Source organism: Cavia porcellus, unplaced genomic scaffold (genome assembly GCF_034190915.1).
Source record: "Cavia porcellus strain 051 isolate PalLab524CR breed Dunkin Hartley unplaced genomic scaffold, mCavPor4.1 scaffold_27, whole genome shotgun sequence".
Taxonomy (NCBI): Eukaryota; Metazoa; Chordata; class Mammalia; order Rodentia; family Caviidae; genus Cavia; species Cavia porcellus.
Window position 1 is genome coordinate 39,238,189 of NW_026947510.1, and position 18,617 is coordinate 39,256,805.

At 39.7% G+C, this 18,617-nt stretch overlaps 1 protein-coding gene across 3 annotated transcripts in view; it reads right to left on the bottom strand.

Annotated features, from left to right (window-relative positions):
• The window catches only part of Grin2b (glutamate ionotropic receptor NMDA type subunit 2B), a 408,651-nt gene that overhangs the window by 296,843 nt on the left and 93,191 nt on the right, over positions 1-18,617 (bottom strand). For all 3 annotated transcript variants that reach the window (XM_063238257.1, XM_063238255.1, XM_063238256.1), the window contains exon 3: positions 3,620-4,048. In XM_063238257.1, coding sequence (XP_063094327.1) covers positions 3,620-4,030 — 411 coding nt within the window. In that variant the 5' untranslated portion in view covers positions 4,031-4,048. The remainder of the gene's footprint in view (positions 1-3,619; positions 4,049-18,617) is intronic.

The window sequence follows — 18,617 nt, forward strand, 5'->3', positions numbered from 1 at the left end:
TGGCCAGTAGACCAAGACTGTAAGTAAAGAGTTGGTGGCCAGGATAGAGCTCCACGATCTAGGAAGTGATGGTTGAAACCAGCTCTCCCTGTAAATTTGGAGCCCTTAGATTTCCAGTCTCTCCTACACTGCTTTCTGCATAGTACAATGTATATTTCTTCATCAAGAAGGAACAGCACCAATTAATGTGTTCACCGATTAATTAGCATATGCAAAAATGTGAACACATGCTATGTGTCCAGATGCTAAAGGGCTGAATTGCACCTCTATCACTTCATCAAGTCTTTTACAATAGTGCTGTCTTTTCTACATTAAAAAGTGAAATTTTGTCCCTGTAATGCAATCTGTGGTAAGAGCATTTAATAAGTGGGTTTTATTCTTAAAAAGCAACAAAAAATTTTAATGAAGTGGCAATTACCTGTCTCTTAAAATGAGGAAGTGAAATGGAAGATTTATTTATCACCCTTCAGGTAGTCACTGTAAGTCTCAAACACAGTCAAGCTGTCTGTCGTTTCAAATGTTTGTCCTATTGATGCATTGTTGATTAATAGCTGCCTGCATGCCCCCATTCTATGTTTACAAATTATGATCATGGTATATAAAAATACATTTCTATTTTTTAAAAAGAGAGCAAAAAAATTGGCCTTAGCTTTTGAAGTGGTTTAGTTTTGAAACTTATTCCAAAGCCTTCTCCACGATCTGGGAGACTTCTCACCCCACCCCCAGCACTGAGGATTAAACCTAGAGCCTCACACATTGTTGGCAAGGGCTCTCATACTGACTTACGCCCCCAGAACTCATTAAAATTTGTTATTTTGAGGCAAGCTCTTTGTAAGTTGCCCAGGCAGGCCCTGAATTTGCAAACTTCCCGTCTCAGCCTTCAAAATAGCTGGAATTATAGGCCTGGGCCACCATGCCTGGCTGAGGGGCTCTTCTTTGGCCTTCATGCAAATTCTTTGACTCTGTAAATGCTCTTCTGTGCAGCTCCTGGGAAGGCTGGCGCTGAGCCCTCCTGGAGCCAGTACCTAGGGCTCCTGCTCTATTCTCCTCTCCATACAGACATCCAACTTTCTGGCTGTTAAGACTTCCTGCTTCTTTTTTCCTCTTGCTGCCTACTGTTTAGAAATTCTTCTCATTGGATCTAAAGCCATTTAAATATTATATAGATCATTTTATTTTAAGAAATTATCCAAAAATCATTGTCGATATCCTCTCGTTAATGGAGACAGAAAAAGACAACGTGAAATCAAGAATGCAGTAGCACTGAGGAGAGGAAGAAGGAAAAGGTGACTGAAGTGATTTGCTCCTAGTGGTGACACCCTCCTGGGGGCCTTCTGTGGGACTGTGCTACACCTCAGCACTGTGCCATGTCACATTCCTATCCCTTCCCTCCTGCAGTGAGATTCCTATACTGCCTGATTATGAATCCATTTCCAATCACATGGCATGCCCACAATGTCACATCACAAGGGAGAAAGGAGAGGTGGAAAACTTGATGAGACCTGGTGAATTTAGATCTCATTGCCTTAAGGAGCTATAAAGTACATGGCTTTTGCAGTTAGCAGCAAATGTTAAAAGGGAGGCTGCCACTTTTAATATATCACTTTGGATGCGTTATTTTACCTGTCAGACCCTCAGTTTCCTCAGCTGTAACAGACGGATTAAATAATTTTTAGTTCAAGAAATGACCCAGCCTGGTGAACACAATGCACCTAAATCACACCAGAGAACAACAGTCCAAGCTCTGCACATGGGCTGCATTTTAGCTCCTATTTTTATATTATTGTTACAAATTTGTAAAAGATACCAGAGAGATACATTCAACCAGCTTAGGCATAATCTTTTCTACTGGGAGGAAATAAAACAGATTGTACAATAGCCCATATTTTAAAAACTCATTTTTGCCTCTAGTACTCTCAAAAGAAGTATGCACTTATTTAGATTTTAATGTTTGACTCTTATCTATACCAACATTATTTCAATGCAACATTATGTTGGCAAAATCCCACTATTAAAATAAAGTATTATTTACTAAGGACAACAATATTTTCAAGCAATATCTACCTGAAGCAAAAATTGCATGAGTTTTGCCTCAGTTAGTATATTTTCCATTTAGAGTTTATCCCTATTCCCATTGCATGGGCTACTTGTCCTGTCCCATGTCCTCCAATGCCCGTATCCATGCTTATATGAACGGAAGATTATTTTTCTTATATGACCCTAAAGTTTCTGCATTGCATGCTTTAAAAAAAATTGATTTATTGGTACACTTTTGACATACACAATACCACATACATCACAGGGAATTTGTTCCCGTACATAATGTATCTTAATGTTTTTCCCATTCCTCTTCCTTCCCTTCAGTCCTTCATACTTTGATCTTGATTATTCCTAGACTGAATGCAGAAAAGCTGAAGACAAGGGTATCATCTCTGCCTGTCGCCAACAGATGGCGACAGTGGACACACAAGGCTATTTTGGTCTCTGCCAAGCTGCTGCTGTGGTGGTTCTTGAGTGGACACTTGTGGTATCTGTACTGGTTTTGAAATGTCTAGGAACATTATTAACCCCACAGCATGACTTTTAAGTGCAAACCTAAAGGCAGTTTTGAAATCAGTAATAAGAAGTTTGAGATGCCAATGCTAAGTAGGGACAATTTTAAAAATACAAAATGATACAGAGCGAAAAAATGTGGCACTGGTGGTGAAATGAATCATTTTAAGATATAAATGGCCGCTAAGGACAATCCATTTGCGAGAAGTGCTGTATCCATTAATCAATCAAGCAAGGATAAACAATGAATGACTAAAAATGTCCAAACAAAATAATACACTTTCTCAGTAGTCAGAGACTAAGCACCAATTTCAGGTGATAATTAGTTAGACAATCTAATTTTAAGGTAAGAAAGACCAAGATTTATTTGGGGCTTTAAAGCAATGATTCTTAACCCTTACTGCATGCTAGGATCACCTAGGAAGCTTTTCAGAACCCTGAAAAGCCAGGCCAATAACCACAGTCTCTGGGAGTAAGAAACAGACATCAGGAGTATGGAAAGCTCTTCAAGTGATTCCAATTTGCCACCAATGTTGAGGACAACTGCCTTCAGATCTAAGAATGAGGAAACGTGGCTGTGATAGCTGTAGGGATTCAAATGCATTTCATTGTACAGAGCAGTGCAAGCCACGAATATGGATACTGTCCCTTCGCTATGACATTTGCGTCTTTATGAAGTGCAGTTACCTGCCTTTCTATTTTCATAAAACCATTATGGTGAGGAAGAAATACTACTAAGAAAAAATCAGCAAGCCTTATTTTAAAATTGTGAAGTAGCTATTCAGACGCCTACCTGAAGAAAATACATCAGAACCACAAGCGTCAACATCTTGTAGTCACTTCAGCAAGTCCATTTACAAACAAGCAGAAACACAACCGGTTCTAAACTATAGAAGCCTCTGTACACCAGCATCCTTCTCCGGCTTTCATCTCAAAACACTCATTCAATGCATCCCAGTTAATCTCTATTTATAACAGCGCACTTTTGCCCTAAAATAAATGTACCATTTGATTCCCCACAACTTCCTCACCCCCCCCAGCTCTTCTTGCTGCAGCCCCCTTTTACCTTATCTGCCATTATCATGGAGGAGCCCCCATGGATTCCCAGGATGGGGGTGAGAGTCTGAGCCGAAATGAAATCGAGGATCTGGGCGATGGCTTCCTGGTCTGTATCATCAGCAAACACCACACCCTGGATCTTCCGGTCAGACATGAGATCACAGATGCGGGTGATGATACTCTTTGGGTCAGTCTCATTCATGGCTACCAGTTCCACTCGGGGCACCACAGAGAGATGGTGGAAATCATCTTTCTCGTGGGCATCCTTGATGGCCACCTCGTCGGAAGTGCCCACGAGGATGACAGCAATGCCAATGCTCGGGGGGCTCTTCTGAGAACGGGCTCTGCTGCCAGACACGACCAGGACGGCCAACACCAACCAGAACTTGGGAGAACAGCACTCTGCTCTGGGCTTCATCTTTAACTTGTCGACTCCCTGAAAAGACAAAGGGAGAGGTTGGTTAAAACATGACCTACACTACATAACCTGGCTTTGAAGAGCTTGAACACTGCAATTCACGAGCCTTATCTTCTTCTCCTGATTATTAACCCACTTTCATCAATTAGCCCAGTCTCTAATCTCTGTCTGCTCTTTGCTCAGAAGAATGAGAGAAAAGGAAACTTTCAAAAGCCTCAGACACCTTTGAGCAAGACAATAAAAGATGCTATTGCAACGGCCATCAGCAGAGGATGCAGGTAAATCAGGTGCTCGTGCCAAGTGCACACACGTGGAAATCTGCAGGAGGGGTCTTGCTGTCGCTGATGACCCTGGCAGGACAGTTGGACCCCATCCTCCAACTGCTCCTGGTCAAGTCAGCCGCAAAACAAGCTCAGCCGAGGCCAGCAGCAAAACATGGCCCGGATAAGCCGCACACAGGGAGCGTCGTCGAGATGCAGAAGCCTGCAAGTTCTTGCAGCTTTTCCCTTGTTTGCCTCTCAAAGGACAAGAGCTAGCAAAAGCTTTAGCAATCCCTTTAGTGTCTGGTCCCTAAAACTAAATCACAAGAACTGCTGATATATGGGCAGTATTTTCAAGTCATCCTTACAATTGATTCATGCAAAAACCTAGGGGGGAAAAAGTCAGAATGTATTGTCCCCATTTTATAGATGTTGATGCCAACCTTCAAAGAAGGTTATTGACCTGTGCAAGACCGGAAGCAAATTAAGCAAACCAAACTTGAACCTAGAGCTTTTGACTTTTGTATTGTGATTTGTATTCCATTGCATTATATCACACTGCCTTTTATATCATCAATTACTATATTACAAGGAAAAGTATTATTATGATCTCTTTTGCATCAAAATATAACTTAGACAAATACTATTAATAGATGAAGTAATGTTGGAACAACCTTTGAAAAAGATTTCTATTTTTTCTAATGGGATCTCCTAACAGTGACTTCTCTGAAATGACTGAGTATATTCTTGCATACACCGTACCACCCTTACCCTACAAAGAATTCCTCTTTTTGACTTTCACACATGATCCTAAATCTTACACTATGCAGCAGACTAAAAACAGAGTTCTGCAGACTTTAAGTACTGGTCATTTCTCTTTATGTTTCTCATAATTCTCCAAAAGTCAGTCTTATTTTAACAGAACGAGTCCTACTTGCTTTGTTTTAAATAGTCATTGTGGTGTATCTGTCATGAGATACTGTATCAGGTACCTCTTATATGCAATCTCTTTCGTCTTTATGGGAACCCTATAAATTAGACCTTTTATTCCCATTTCTCAAGGGAAGAAACTGAAGTTCAAAACAAGTATGTAATTGTTCAAGGTCAGAATGCCAATGTAGAAATAAAACATTCTTATACACCAAGGAAGTATGCTATAAACTGTATTCAGAACCAGAATCAGGGATTTTTCTTTGACATGACAGAGAGCAGACATCAGGGATGAAGGTGCTCCTTAATAAAGTCCTGTTTGTTTGAAAAATAAAAAAGTGAATTATTAGGAGAATGAAAATTTTGAGAGTTTGATGAAAAGAAAAAATGAAAACGAAGGTGTTAAATAAGGCTGAGGACACCGACCACAAAGGACATTAATAATTTGGGAGTAAGATGATGGGGACATTTTGTGGCTGAGGAAGCACAAAATCCAATCCAGCTCTTAGCAAAAAACATTTTGGAACCCTTCATGTTGTAGTCATCCTTCACCACTGCCAAGAAGGAGACCTGTATCGATTGCTTCGGCTGGCTTTTGAGAACAGGCAGACCGGTGGCTCAGTGGTGCACGCCTGAGCAAAGCTGACCCCTGTCAGTTTCCGAGTCCCTACTTCAGTATGGAAAAAGTAAATAACTCCATGAGTCCTTAAAATTCAGGCTGATGGGCTACATAGCGTAAGTAGAAACAAGACCTAAATTCATCCCCCCAGAGTTTAAAGAAAAGCAACAGTATGGAATTGAGCAGAGTGAATATTCAGAGGAAAAGAGTTAGATTTAGCACCTCAAAGAACTGTTATATATATTCTGTTCAACTCCGAGAACTGGAGACTGGTTCTCCAAGAGAACCAAAAGATTTAGAATTTGGCAAAACTAGCAGCTAGCTTCATTTCAGCAGGATTCTAATCCTATAGCTACAAGTCCCTAAATTAGATTTCTTCACATTTAAAAGTGGTCCTGTCTGCCATGACAGTTTATTAACTTTAATGCACTCTACACTCTCCCACTTTGAGATTTTATTTGCTCCCTTAAAATATCTATTGTACATCTCTATTGCTTCTCACACAATATATTGCACTTTGTTATGCAATGGCTAGTGTGACACTCAAAGAATAAACTCTGGTTTTACGGAACATCTCTTTTATACTCAGGATGGAGCAAAGCATTTTACAGAGCAATACATTATGGGAGATACCAGTAACAGAGGGACTGTGAGACAAACAAAGAGGCTGCTTTGAATACAAACTCAATTTCAGACATTAGAAAAGGGGTGGTTGAGAGAAACCATGTCCAAGGTAAGCCAAGTAGTGTTGCTCGCTTCCTCAGATGGACCACAACAAGTCATAATGTACCTGCTCTATGAAGCTGCGGCCCCTCTTCTTCAATGCATTGTACCTCCTTCAGTAGAGTTGAACACTGCTTCGTTTGAGCTCACACAAAAGCCTGCACATGTCTATCTAACTAATAGTACCGGTATACCACAAGATTATGGGTCTGCCGGTGTTAAATGGCTGATCAACTCCTTGTGGGAAGTTTATTAGAATTACACAATCGTGTGTCTGTCTATCTTAACTGTCAGTAACTTCTCATTAAGAAGCAAGCACCTCCTTAATTCAGAAAGCATTTATTTATGATGCACCTTCACGGCATTGTTTTTAGTCCTGAAAATGCAACATATACAGACATTATCCTGCAGGACTATGGTTTTTCAGAAGGTGCAGGCATATAGGGAATATCCTATCTCATTTCTGGTCACATGCTTGAGTCCCAATAGTACCTCATATATAATAAATAGATAATTGCTCAGACTGAGGGATACTCAGACTAAGTTTCTACAACTAGATTAGACCATATATTAAACTGCTGATACTGGGCCACTTTTATATATAATAGTTTAACCTACTGTGTGTTAGGTGCTATTATTTCTAAGCAATTTTCTTTCATTGTTTGGTCTCCATTAAAATATCACAAATCACAATTTTTCCCTATGTTACAAATGGGGAAACTGATCTGAGAGGTTAAGTAGACAACCAAGATAGGGAACAAATAAAATATTACATTGTTTCAAATCCAAACTTGTCTGACTTCACAGTTTTTTCTTTTTCCACTATGGGACTACTTTTCAGTATGAGTAGATAAATGAATTAACAGATAATGAATGAATGAAATCACCAGCCTGAGCTTTCATCCAGGCCCACATTAGCAAAGTACCTGAGGATGGGCAAGTCACCTAATTACTAACTCTATTTCGTCATTGGTAAAATCAGGATAATAGACCTAACCTACATAAATGAAAGGTTTTATGAAGATCAAATGGTAATATGTATATGGAAGTACTTTGAAGGATATAAAATACTCTACAGAAGCAAAGGATGTTACCTTTAAGCTTTTAGAAGCTTTTCTAGCTATTTATGAAAGCACAAAGTGAGCATGTGGGAGGCGGGAGTGAAAGAATGTCAGACAGCGACTGAGAGGAAGGTAAAGAGGAACCTCACAGGGGGCAAGAGCTATTAGTTCCCTCAGTGATAGAACTTCTTGAAAAAGATGTCACATCATGGCCTTGGGGTAACAGCAGACTCCACTGACAGCTCACCAGACTTGCAGCAGAATGCAAGAGTGATTCAGGCCAGGGTCAGTACTGGGAATCAGTGAGCTGAGCCTCCCAAAAATAATGCTGTGAATTCAGGCATCTAGATGCAAAAAAATAGAACTTGCAACAGGGCAGCAGGATTAGATTGACGACTGCTCATCTGTTTGATCATCTGCTTCCTTTAAGCTTGGACTCAGTGAACCTGGATCTCCAGCAAGCAGAAGACCACAGCTGCCCATCTTCATGCCTTTAGCTGGTCCAGACTAACTACAGCAGGAAACACTGTACACGTGGCTCATAGTGGACACCAAGGGACATATATCAGGGTGAGAAGCTGGATCCACCCTCTCACCAGAGAAAACCCAGTCCTGGGACAACCCTAACAGGAAGAGTAAAACGTGATGTATTGAATAATTTTAAATCACAATTCCAAAATACCCTCATTTAATGAGTCAGACACCATCCAGTTAAGGACAGTGTGGTTGCAATACGACAAACAGGAAAATTAGGATTAAAAGTGCCAAAATATACTTCAGGTCCATTTCAGGCACAATTTCAAAAACTACAAGGAACGCAGGCCTTAAAATGTGTCACATTAAGAGAGTATGGAGAACCAAAGAATTTCAGGTAGTGTAAGTCAAGTGAAGTATGTGAGTGTAACCTTTGTGGAGGTCAGTGTGAGAATATCTATCAAAATTTTAATAAGGACAAAGTAAAATTCAAAAGTAAAAATATCAAAATGGACAGTGAGGGTCATCACATACTGATACCAAGAAGCTATAATGAATATGACCAAATCTGAAGCTAAAAATGTAGACTTGACATGTTGAAGGCAATAATTAAAATTTCCATCATTGGGTAGGGAGGATAAAGACAGCAGATAAAAGATCTAATTAACAAAGACATAAAGGATTCTATAGTAAAACATGAGCTATAAGATTGAACCAATTCAGAAATATATATATTACAGAGAACGCACATTCTAAGCAGATGAAAAATATTAATTGCATCAATAATTTCTAAAAATCAAAATGACATCATTTCCCAGTAACAGGCTTAAATTAGAAATAAGTTCTTAAAAGTAACTTTAAAATATCACATTTCTATTTGAGTACTTTCATTCCCTTTCATTATTATAATATCTATTGTACATTTTGGATCTTATTACTCTTTCAGTTTTTTTATTATTGTTATTTTTTATACTAGTGAGACAATATTATATTTACAAATGTGAGTCTGATTTATTTCACTTATGAGTATAGTCTCAAGTTGCCTCCATTTACCTATAAAAGCCTCAAGATTTTGCTTTTTTTAAAAAAAATTATATATCCAAAAATTTTAAAACAAAACTTAATAATAAACAACTCTAAGTTAAAAGAGACAGTCATAAGGAAAACTAATAAATCCTTTGACAGAATAGCAACAAAAACAGTAAAAATCAAATTTTCTAGATTACAACTAAAGCAGTTTAGAGAAACTACATATTTAGACACATTTATGAGAAAATAAAACATGACTAATTGTAATAAATTTTCACTTACTAAACATTTAACATAGTCAACCCTAAAAAGGAAAAAAATAATGAATGAATGAAACACAAGACAAAGAAAAAAACTAATCCTTTAAAACAACATAAACGAAGTTCTGACAAGATCAACTAGAGAAAAAGACAAAATTCAAATTGAATGTGTAACTAAAAGGAGAAAACAGTAACACATACAAAAAAATTTAAAAGAATATTATGAAAATCATTGCTTTAAATTGAATGTATAATATCTAAAAAGTAACAAATGGAAAGATGGCAAGAGAATACAGAAAATGTGAATATAAAAACATTAAAGAGAGTAAAATAGTATCAAAACCCAGTCCTGATCTCACAAAATGACCCCCCACTCCTACTCCTCTGTATTCCACTGTCTACACTAAAATCTCAGAAACTCATGAGATGTGCTCTGAGCAGAGCACCCTGCCCTAAACCCTGCTCCTGGGGATCTTCCCACGACCCTCAGCTCCGCGGCATTAAAGCGGCCATTGTAAAGTTATGACTCAGTAAAACAAACAAGCAACAACAAAGAAGAGGAAGGGAATAACAAAGGGAGTGGGAGGGTGTCAGGGTGGGCGGGTGATAAATATGAGCAGAAAACATGCATTGAAACCACTTTCCTCAAATGCGGAATTAGTGGAGAGTACAGGGTAAAAGGTATAATCACCAAAGCATGTTACATGCACCTACAAACCTGCTAAAATAGAACTCACTAAGCCATAAAACAGATTTTTTAAAAGGGTGCAAAATGGGGAGAAAAAGGAGGACAAACAGTTACAGATGGTTTTAGAGATGGGTAAGACAGGTTTAACGAACTTAAGAAAGAAATGAAGTTTGTTCACATAAGTTAAGTAAAATAGAATAAGAAGGAAAGTTTGATTACAAATCCAGGTAAAATAGTGTAATAAAAGATTAGTATAAGTCCCTTTTGCTTATGAACATATAGGCAAATTTAAAATTCCTAAGCAAAATATTATTTAACCAAGATCCAGTGAATATTTTAAAATAATAATGATCAAGTGTCTTTATAACAAAAATGCAAGGATGACAAATTTGGAATATATGTATCAAAATTATTCACCATATTAAAGAACAAAAGGAAACATTCACATGAATAATCTCCAAATTGAATAAAACAAATTTAATTAATGGAAAGACTCAAAACAGAAAACATAACATGTTTAAACAAAAAAATCTCTTCGATAGTAGAAAATAAAGGTCATCACACTTTACCTAGTAAGGTTACTACCAAAAATTTTTATCTCATGCCTTCTAATATATAGAAAATGCTAGGTTAATTTTATAATGCTACTTGAAATTCTGATAAAAATGAAGTCAAGGAAACAAATGTGTAAAGAATAGGAAGGAAAGAACGAAGTGGGATATGAAGGCAATACAGTTCTCCACACAGAGAATCAAGTAGACTTTAAGAATTCTTTGAATTAATATAGTTCAGTAAAGTTTCTAAGATCAATACCCTTTTGATAACCAACCCTACAATGTAATATTCATAAGGACAAAATTAACTGTAAACTATTTTGGAATTAACAAAGAAAGGTTTTAACAAGGCCTCCAAAGAGAAACTTTTAAAACTCTCTTACAGGAGATGAAAGAAGATGTACTTATCTGAACGTAATGAAAGCATACCACGAACCAAGAAGTATGATTAACTCAACTCCACAGAAGAGATCCTAAATAATTTTTTCATTAACATAATTTTTAAACTTTAAAGTACCAAGTCAATTCTGGGTTTTAAGGCATACTTTCTAAATTCAAATATACAGGGTGAGGATCAAAGGGATGCTCCAGAATCTGAATGTTTAACTTAGGCCATAAATGTGTTAACCAACAATCTAAAGCAGGCAATGTGGGTATCACAGGGACCAAACAATCACTATCTAATGTCATTATGAAGTCCAAGGCTAGTATCTCCTTCTATAAAGTGAAATGTAATGGCACCTATTCATTATATTCTGAACATCTGAAAACCCAATTTCAATCTTCTAGATGAATTCAGAATCTTTGAAACTAAATACCATCCAAATCTGCAGAAACAATGCATAAAAATGACAACCTTTGATTTCAGATGACTTAGATCTTAACACTTCTGGGCTCTGTGGTCTCTTCCTTCTCCCTCTACCATGCATCTTCCATTCCTCTTTTAAAGATGCTGCATCCCAGGGCTGGGGATTTAGCTCAGCGGCATACGCACCTGCCTTGCAAGCAGGCAGTCGTGAGTCCCATCCCCGATACCAATAAAAAAAAAAAAAAAATGCTGAGTCCCCCTGATCGTGTTATTTCCTCAGAGTAGATCAGGTTAAGAAGTGTCACAGTGTGGGAAGCATGGGCAGCAGTGCACCTATGAAACCAATAAAGAAACAAGTGTTCTGGACATTCTACAAACACACCAAATCTACTTTTAATTTGGTAATCTATATGCCAACAATCAGGGCTCCTCAATCTAAATACACTCTTGTGGGCAGCCAGTCTTAAATCCAGTTCAATCTACCACTGCCACGACAAATGATGTAAACAGAAAAATCAAGTTAAGTTGCTTTTTGAAAAATGGTTGATCAGAGAAGAGAAAGAAAAAAGAAAGATGCAGGCAAAAATTACCCAAACTTGAACCAGTAGATGAACCGTTAGGTCCTTCTACATAATACAGGGAAGGACGCCCTTCCTAAGCTCCCCTAGGCCCCGGGAGGTGATACCTTCATCACTGCCAAGGATAAAGGTGATTTTGAATTCATTTGCAAAGATATTTCTGCCAAGTCTTTCCTAGGACTTCTATCGAATAACAGTTGAGCAAGCAGATCTATCTTCTAAGCTCCTTCCTTAGTCTACTGTACGCCCAGTAGTTAAATCCAGGTGTTTGTTTACTTCATCTGAGCTGCTCTGTCCTGCTACATGCACAAAAGGAAGTGTCACTTCTACTGTCACTCAAGTTCTTGACACAAGGATTCTACAGATAAATAGTAAAGGATTATGAATCACTTTACTTGTGTCCATTTAATAGAAATTTGGAATATTAACATAGATGATTATCTGTACCCTCACCAGCAGCAACCACTCGTGTTTTTTTTAATTTCCTTTAATATTCTGCCATACCAGAGAGCAAAATTGTTCAGAGTTTCTCTTCTCACATCTGCACACAGTTCTTAATTATAATTAATTTATATGCCTCCAAGGACAGTGTAGGCAGCCCTGCTGAAATCCAAGCCTTTTGCAACCTGATTCTGATTATTATCATTTGGCAGCAGATTAGGGCAATTGTGTGTATTGGTTTAAGAGCAAAATAGCATTTTCAAGTGTTAATAAAAATTATTGGCTTGTTGCTGACTGTCAGGAGGGGGGATGGACGGTGAAAACTAGTGGATGGTAAAGGAAGAAGCACGTAGCAGGGCAGCAGGAAAATTTCAACTGGGAAGAAGGTCAAAGGAAGTTGCTGGAAGCCAGCAGAGAACAGAGGAGGGGATGGATCGTCAAGCCCGGAGGCACCACCTGGATGGGACTGGTGCTCTCTTCTGCAGCTAAACAGCCTCTACTAGGTAGATTTAAACTATGGGTGTTGAGGAAGGTTATTTCCAATGCTTCCCCCTCGTGAATGGCTGGGTTCTAGAGCCCAAGCACATTCCAAGTCGCTACAGTCATCAAGTGTCTTCTGCAAACTGCAGGGCCAAACATCAATATTAACCACGGTGTGTTGTAGTGAGAAGAGTAAAGCGTTAGAGTTAATGGGTATGTGTTTAACACTTATTCTTCACTTCCTGGGTGATCTTGAATCAGTTTCTTCACCCATCTGACCCTCAGTGCCTTCCTCTGTAAAACAGATAACGGCCTTCTTAGCATTACTCTGGAGACTGATAAATTTCCACATGCCTGAGGATGTTCTAGGAGATGGAACCCAGCAGTGACCGGGATCCAATCTACAAGGAGCTCTTAGGTGGCAGGTGAGACAGGCAAACAGTCAGGAAACGGGTTTCACACAGTAAGAGGTGTAACAGATATGTCTGAGAGTCACCTAACCCTTCCTGGGGAGCAGCAAGAGGGTCCAAGCCAAGTACTGTAAGCTGAGTGGGAAATCAAAATCATTGACTGAAATTATGAAAATGATAAAACATTAATCCCAAGGCCAAACAGGACCTACTCTATCACCACCCCACTTCTCCAGCCACCAAATCTTATACAAAATAATATGACCTCTTCAGCTATATCAAAATGACTCATCCATTATATATGGAATCCACGTCTTCACCCACTAATAATAGGAGAAGGAAGACATGTGCATAAGAAAACCAGAGCCCACCTCTCAATACTTTTGGTAGTAAAATGGTTTTTCTTGAAAATCCTAGTAAAATGAGCCAGAGACTAGATCCATCTTCCTTATCTATTGTTGGCACTAAGCAAAGTGTCTAGAAAATGGTTGGTACTCAATAAACATTTCTTAATGGCATGAATAAGTGAATAATACCAACAAATACTTTCCACTCTCTACCTTCACTGATACATAAACACTGTTCTAGGTCCTTCATTTCCCAAGGTTAACACCACAAACACTAGTACCATTTCCAACTTCTTCATGTTACATGCGGATCACTCTTAGGTTAATCCTCTTAGATGGTCATTGTCTACATATCTGGTGTTTATTTGACTGAGTACACATATGTGTAAGTCAGTGCCTATAGTAGTGATATAGGTATGTGTATGCAAATTAGCCCTCTTTTCCTTGGCCCCTGAGTTCAACGAGCTTCTGTTGTTGAAACATGACATCCAAATATGACTAAGCCTTTACTGCAGAGCTTAGGTTTAAATTTTAAAAATCTGTGAGGCCATACCTCAAAGATATACCTCAAATTCTATAGCCAGAATCAAAAGGAAAAAAAATGTACTAAGCAAGCTGGCTGTTTATGTAATTGTACATTCCCCAGTACTCAATGCTGTCTTTATTATTCTCACCAATATGCTATTTATTAATCACACAACCAATCATAATTAAATTCTGAACTCCTTGAGTGTCTGAGACACTCACCATTCATCACTGTATCTCTCCACTGCATTCATCGTAAGTTGCTACTTAACTCTCATGTTCCTTTCCCTTCTCCTTCTCTCTCCTTTCTCCCAAATCACTCTCTGAGCAGAATGGTGCCATAGAAGGCACACAGAACTGAGGATCAGGGGGTGTTCAGGCCCTGTTACACGTCTGGTGCTAACAAGCCTGTGATGGTATTTCTTTATCTGTGAAGTAAGTGAAATGGACCGTTAAAATGCTGTGCACTCCAGCCTTCCATTTACACTCCTGATCTGTGCTTCACTGTTCTCTGAACCCCAGGTGGCTGATGTGTGTGGACTCTATCAAGAAGCTTCCTGGAGCTCTAGCTTCCAGCTGGGTGTAGCCAACAGAAAGCACCCTCAGAAGAAGGCAGGGAACAAGGACACCAAGGCAGGACTGTTGGCTTTCCCTGTTTCCTTCTCTGTGCTTCCTGAGGACTGGCTCTATCTCTCAGCTAAAGGTCACCGCTCCCTTTAGTGACCCTCTCTCCACAGAGCCTCTCCCGCCAGCTTTCAAAACTCGCTTTCACCCTCCTCCTGCAGGACTACAGGGGTGGCAATTACACCAAACGGTTGCTGATTTTCTCTCTGGCCTCTGCACACTGTCCATACTTTAGCAGATACTCTTTTCATCAAATGCTTTTGCAGTTAAACCATTTAAGAATGCCAACAGTTTCCTGCTCTGACCATAAATGATACAAATTCCTCCTGAGGTACACTACCCTGCCTACAAGCCTCTCTGCTTCAAAGTGGCAAAAACTGAGTTCAGAAGCTACCACCAGCCCCTGAGCAGGGTACAGCTGCTCCTGAGAATGCCTGCACTGTGTCCTCAGCCCTGGTCAGAAGGGTCATAAGCAGCAATGCCTCTAAGTGCACGCCCTCTTCCAAAGAAAGAATAAAGAGCTAATGCATAATTTGCAGAAACAATCTTCCACAGCCTGCACGTTGTCAATGAGAGACGTAAAAGCACTGGGAGTCAAAAAAAAAAAAAAATACACCAAGCAATTATCAGAATGAGTAAAAAACAAAATTCAGAGAAAGACAGAGCATTTTCATTACAGAAAATGTAGTTGCTGAGTACACTGCTGAGGAAACAAAACTGCTTAATGGGGCCCTAACTTCCCTTTCCTCCTCCCTTTGAGTTGGTTAGAATTTGCTTCATGAAAAAGATTGAGTTTTAGAATCAGTTTTCACTGACTGCACACATTACAAACCAAAGCATAAAGGAATAAATTGAGTAATACAAGAAAGCATAAAGATGATGTGGCAAGGGAATACATGACTTAAACTTTTTTCTCTTCTATGCAGTAAAGAAATTTAAATGGGTGAAAAAAGAGAAAATTGTTGTGAATTCCTTCCTTGTAACAGAAATACTACTGTTGCAGCCAGGCATGGTGGCACGTGCCTGTAATCCCAGCACTCGAGAGGCTGAGACAGGAGGATCATTGTGAGTTCGAGATCATCCTGGGCTACTGAGTGAGTTCAAGGCCAGCCTGAACTGCACAGTGAGACCCTGTTTCAAAAAGGAAAAAAAAATTATGAATATATACTACTGCTGCAATTTGATCATCTTTCATAGTCTGTGTTGTTTTTCTAAAAACAAGTAGCTGCTGTCCGTCACTATTGAGAACAGCAGGTCCATTAAGCCTGGATCATCACGTCCACCATCAACAACGAAAGGAGAGAGACTGGCTGGCACAGGCCACACCACCTTCTCACACTCGCTGAAGCCATACCAATCTCTCCACGACTTACCTACCCCCGCACAGGTGGGACACAGTCCATGGGCAGAATCTGCAAGTTGGATCACAACAGGATATCTGCACCTTTCTTGTTTCCATTAGACTTTAAAAACAGAAAACCTGAATTACAGCTTCAGATGGCAAAAGTCCAATAAATCAACAAATCCTAATTGGGTGTCCATTGTGAGAATCTCTGCAAAAGGGATCAGAGTCAAGACTGTCTGCCACAAGGGTCAGACATCCCTGCACAGCGGTGACCTCGGGCTGGCAGAATGCTAGAGAGGTGTTAGTGGAGCGTGCAGCATTAGGACAAGGACAGAGAGGGCACTGAGGGCTGGGGTCCTGGGGACGGCTGTATCGGAAAGCGGTCCTCGAGCTGGGCTGAGAGGCTCTGAGAGTATCTGAGGTGAGGAACTCATCTTCAGCAAAGGCACAATAGCCAGACTGCACTAAGCCAAAAAGGCAGGCAGGCTCAGAGCTCACCAGGGATGCCTGGCCCGAGCAGGAGTTTGTGGAACAAGGAGCAGTGAGATAAAGCTACCAAGGTACGCAAAGGGATCTGGGTGCTCAGCTAAGGCGCTTACACTTAATGCTAAAGACGCAACAAGAAGCAATAGAAGAAAGAGAGGGGAAGGAATGTATCTCTGATCACTAAATCCAGTTTATTCTCAACTTGCAGGTGAATGGAACTGTAGCTGCCTTGGAGAGCTGTTTGGGAAGTCACTGGGACTGATTTATTTCAACACAGAAATTCCTTCCCTACCTCCCAATAATAGCTAATAAGCTGCCACTATTGAGATGTTAAGATTCCAATTTCATTTTATTATATTTTACTTTTTTGAGACAGGGTCTAACTATGCAGTTCAGGCTGGTCATGAACTCACTTTGTAGCCCAGGCTGGCCTTGAATTCACAACCCAATCCTCCTGCCTCAGCCTCTTGAGTGCTGGGATTACAGGTGCGAGCCACCAGGCCCAGCTAAGACCCCAATTTTATAATGATTAAGAAACCAGAGTGCTTATGTAATTGCATTCACTGAAGTGTTCTGGATTGAAATAAGATTCATAAGAACAGTTTTCATCTCAACATGAACATTTCCCTGCTTAGGGCTCCACCGACTCATGCAAGGGTTGTCCCAAAGCCTCAGAAACCTTCCATCCTCAAGTGACCCTTGTTCAGTTTTTATAGTCTCTCAAGGCTCAATGCAGCTGAAGAAGGGAATATAGGAGATGGAGGGAGGGAGGGAAAGAGGTAGGGAGGGAGGGAGAGAGAGAGACAGAGATAGAGAGAGCCTAAAATGAGAGAGAATTTCATTGGCATTCATTTGGCCTCTCCTACCCCACTCTTTCTGGCTTATTCTTCATCTTGCATCTTATATCTGTCTTCTCTATTTCTTAAAATTTCCTCCTCCAGATGTTTTTTTTAGTGCCTTCACACTTTCATCCATCCAACTTACCAAAACCACCCTGACACCAGTCACTAACAATATGTTCACAATCAAATCCAGTTGCTTCTTTTGCTCTGCTGTTCTAAATTTCCCTTACTGTGTGTGACAAGAGGTATCACCCATTTCCTCCACCTAGTACTAACGCTGTCATACTTAACCTCTCCTGTTTCCTGGTCTACTTGCACCTGAAAATCTCCTTGGCATCTTTTCCTCTGTTCTCTTAACTTTCTCTGGACCACTCTGTATTTCCTCTCTCTGTCTCTTCAGGGGCTACCCAGGATTTAACCGTGGCCCCCATCCCTCTGTTCCCCCACCCAAGGTACTGACTCAAACCTTACTCATCCTTAACTGATGAAGACAGACTTCGTTTTATACTTTTATCTATGTGTCTAGAGCTTGGCTCTACGTAAGGCTAAATGTCTGAAATGTTTTAACAGCTTCTTCACATGATCTTGTAATTTTCCTTTGTCTAATTTATGTTCAAGTCCAAGCCAAACCTTGTTACTTTCTCTAGTTTAGCACTAAATTCTTTCTTTATCACCTGATGCAATGCTGTGAGGTTTTTCCTATAACCATCTTTCCTCCGGCTTCTCTTCTCATTCTGCATCAAAATGTTCCAATCAGAATCATTTACTCCTCCTGCTTGCCACAGTACATTTTTTCCCTCTAAAATTTGACATCTCCTCTCTTCTCCCTTCTCTGAAGAATCTACATAGAGATGGAGTGATGTACCTTGTCAGAAATGTACCTGATTCAGTGTGCATTCCACAAAGCTGAATGAAAGGAACTCCTAAGCCTTTACCCCTGCATCTAATGAATCATCCGTGCCTTGAAATTCACTCGTTCTGCTACCATCCGGTGCACTTGTCTATTTCCACACCACTATTCCAACTACCGTCTTATCTTTTTTCTTATAAAGATCTCCAGGAGATAGGCAAAGAAATAATGCAGCATTAACTAGTTACATATA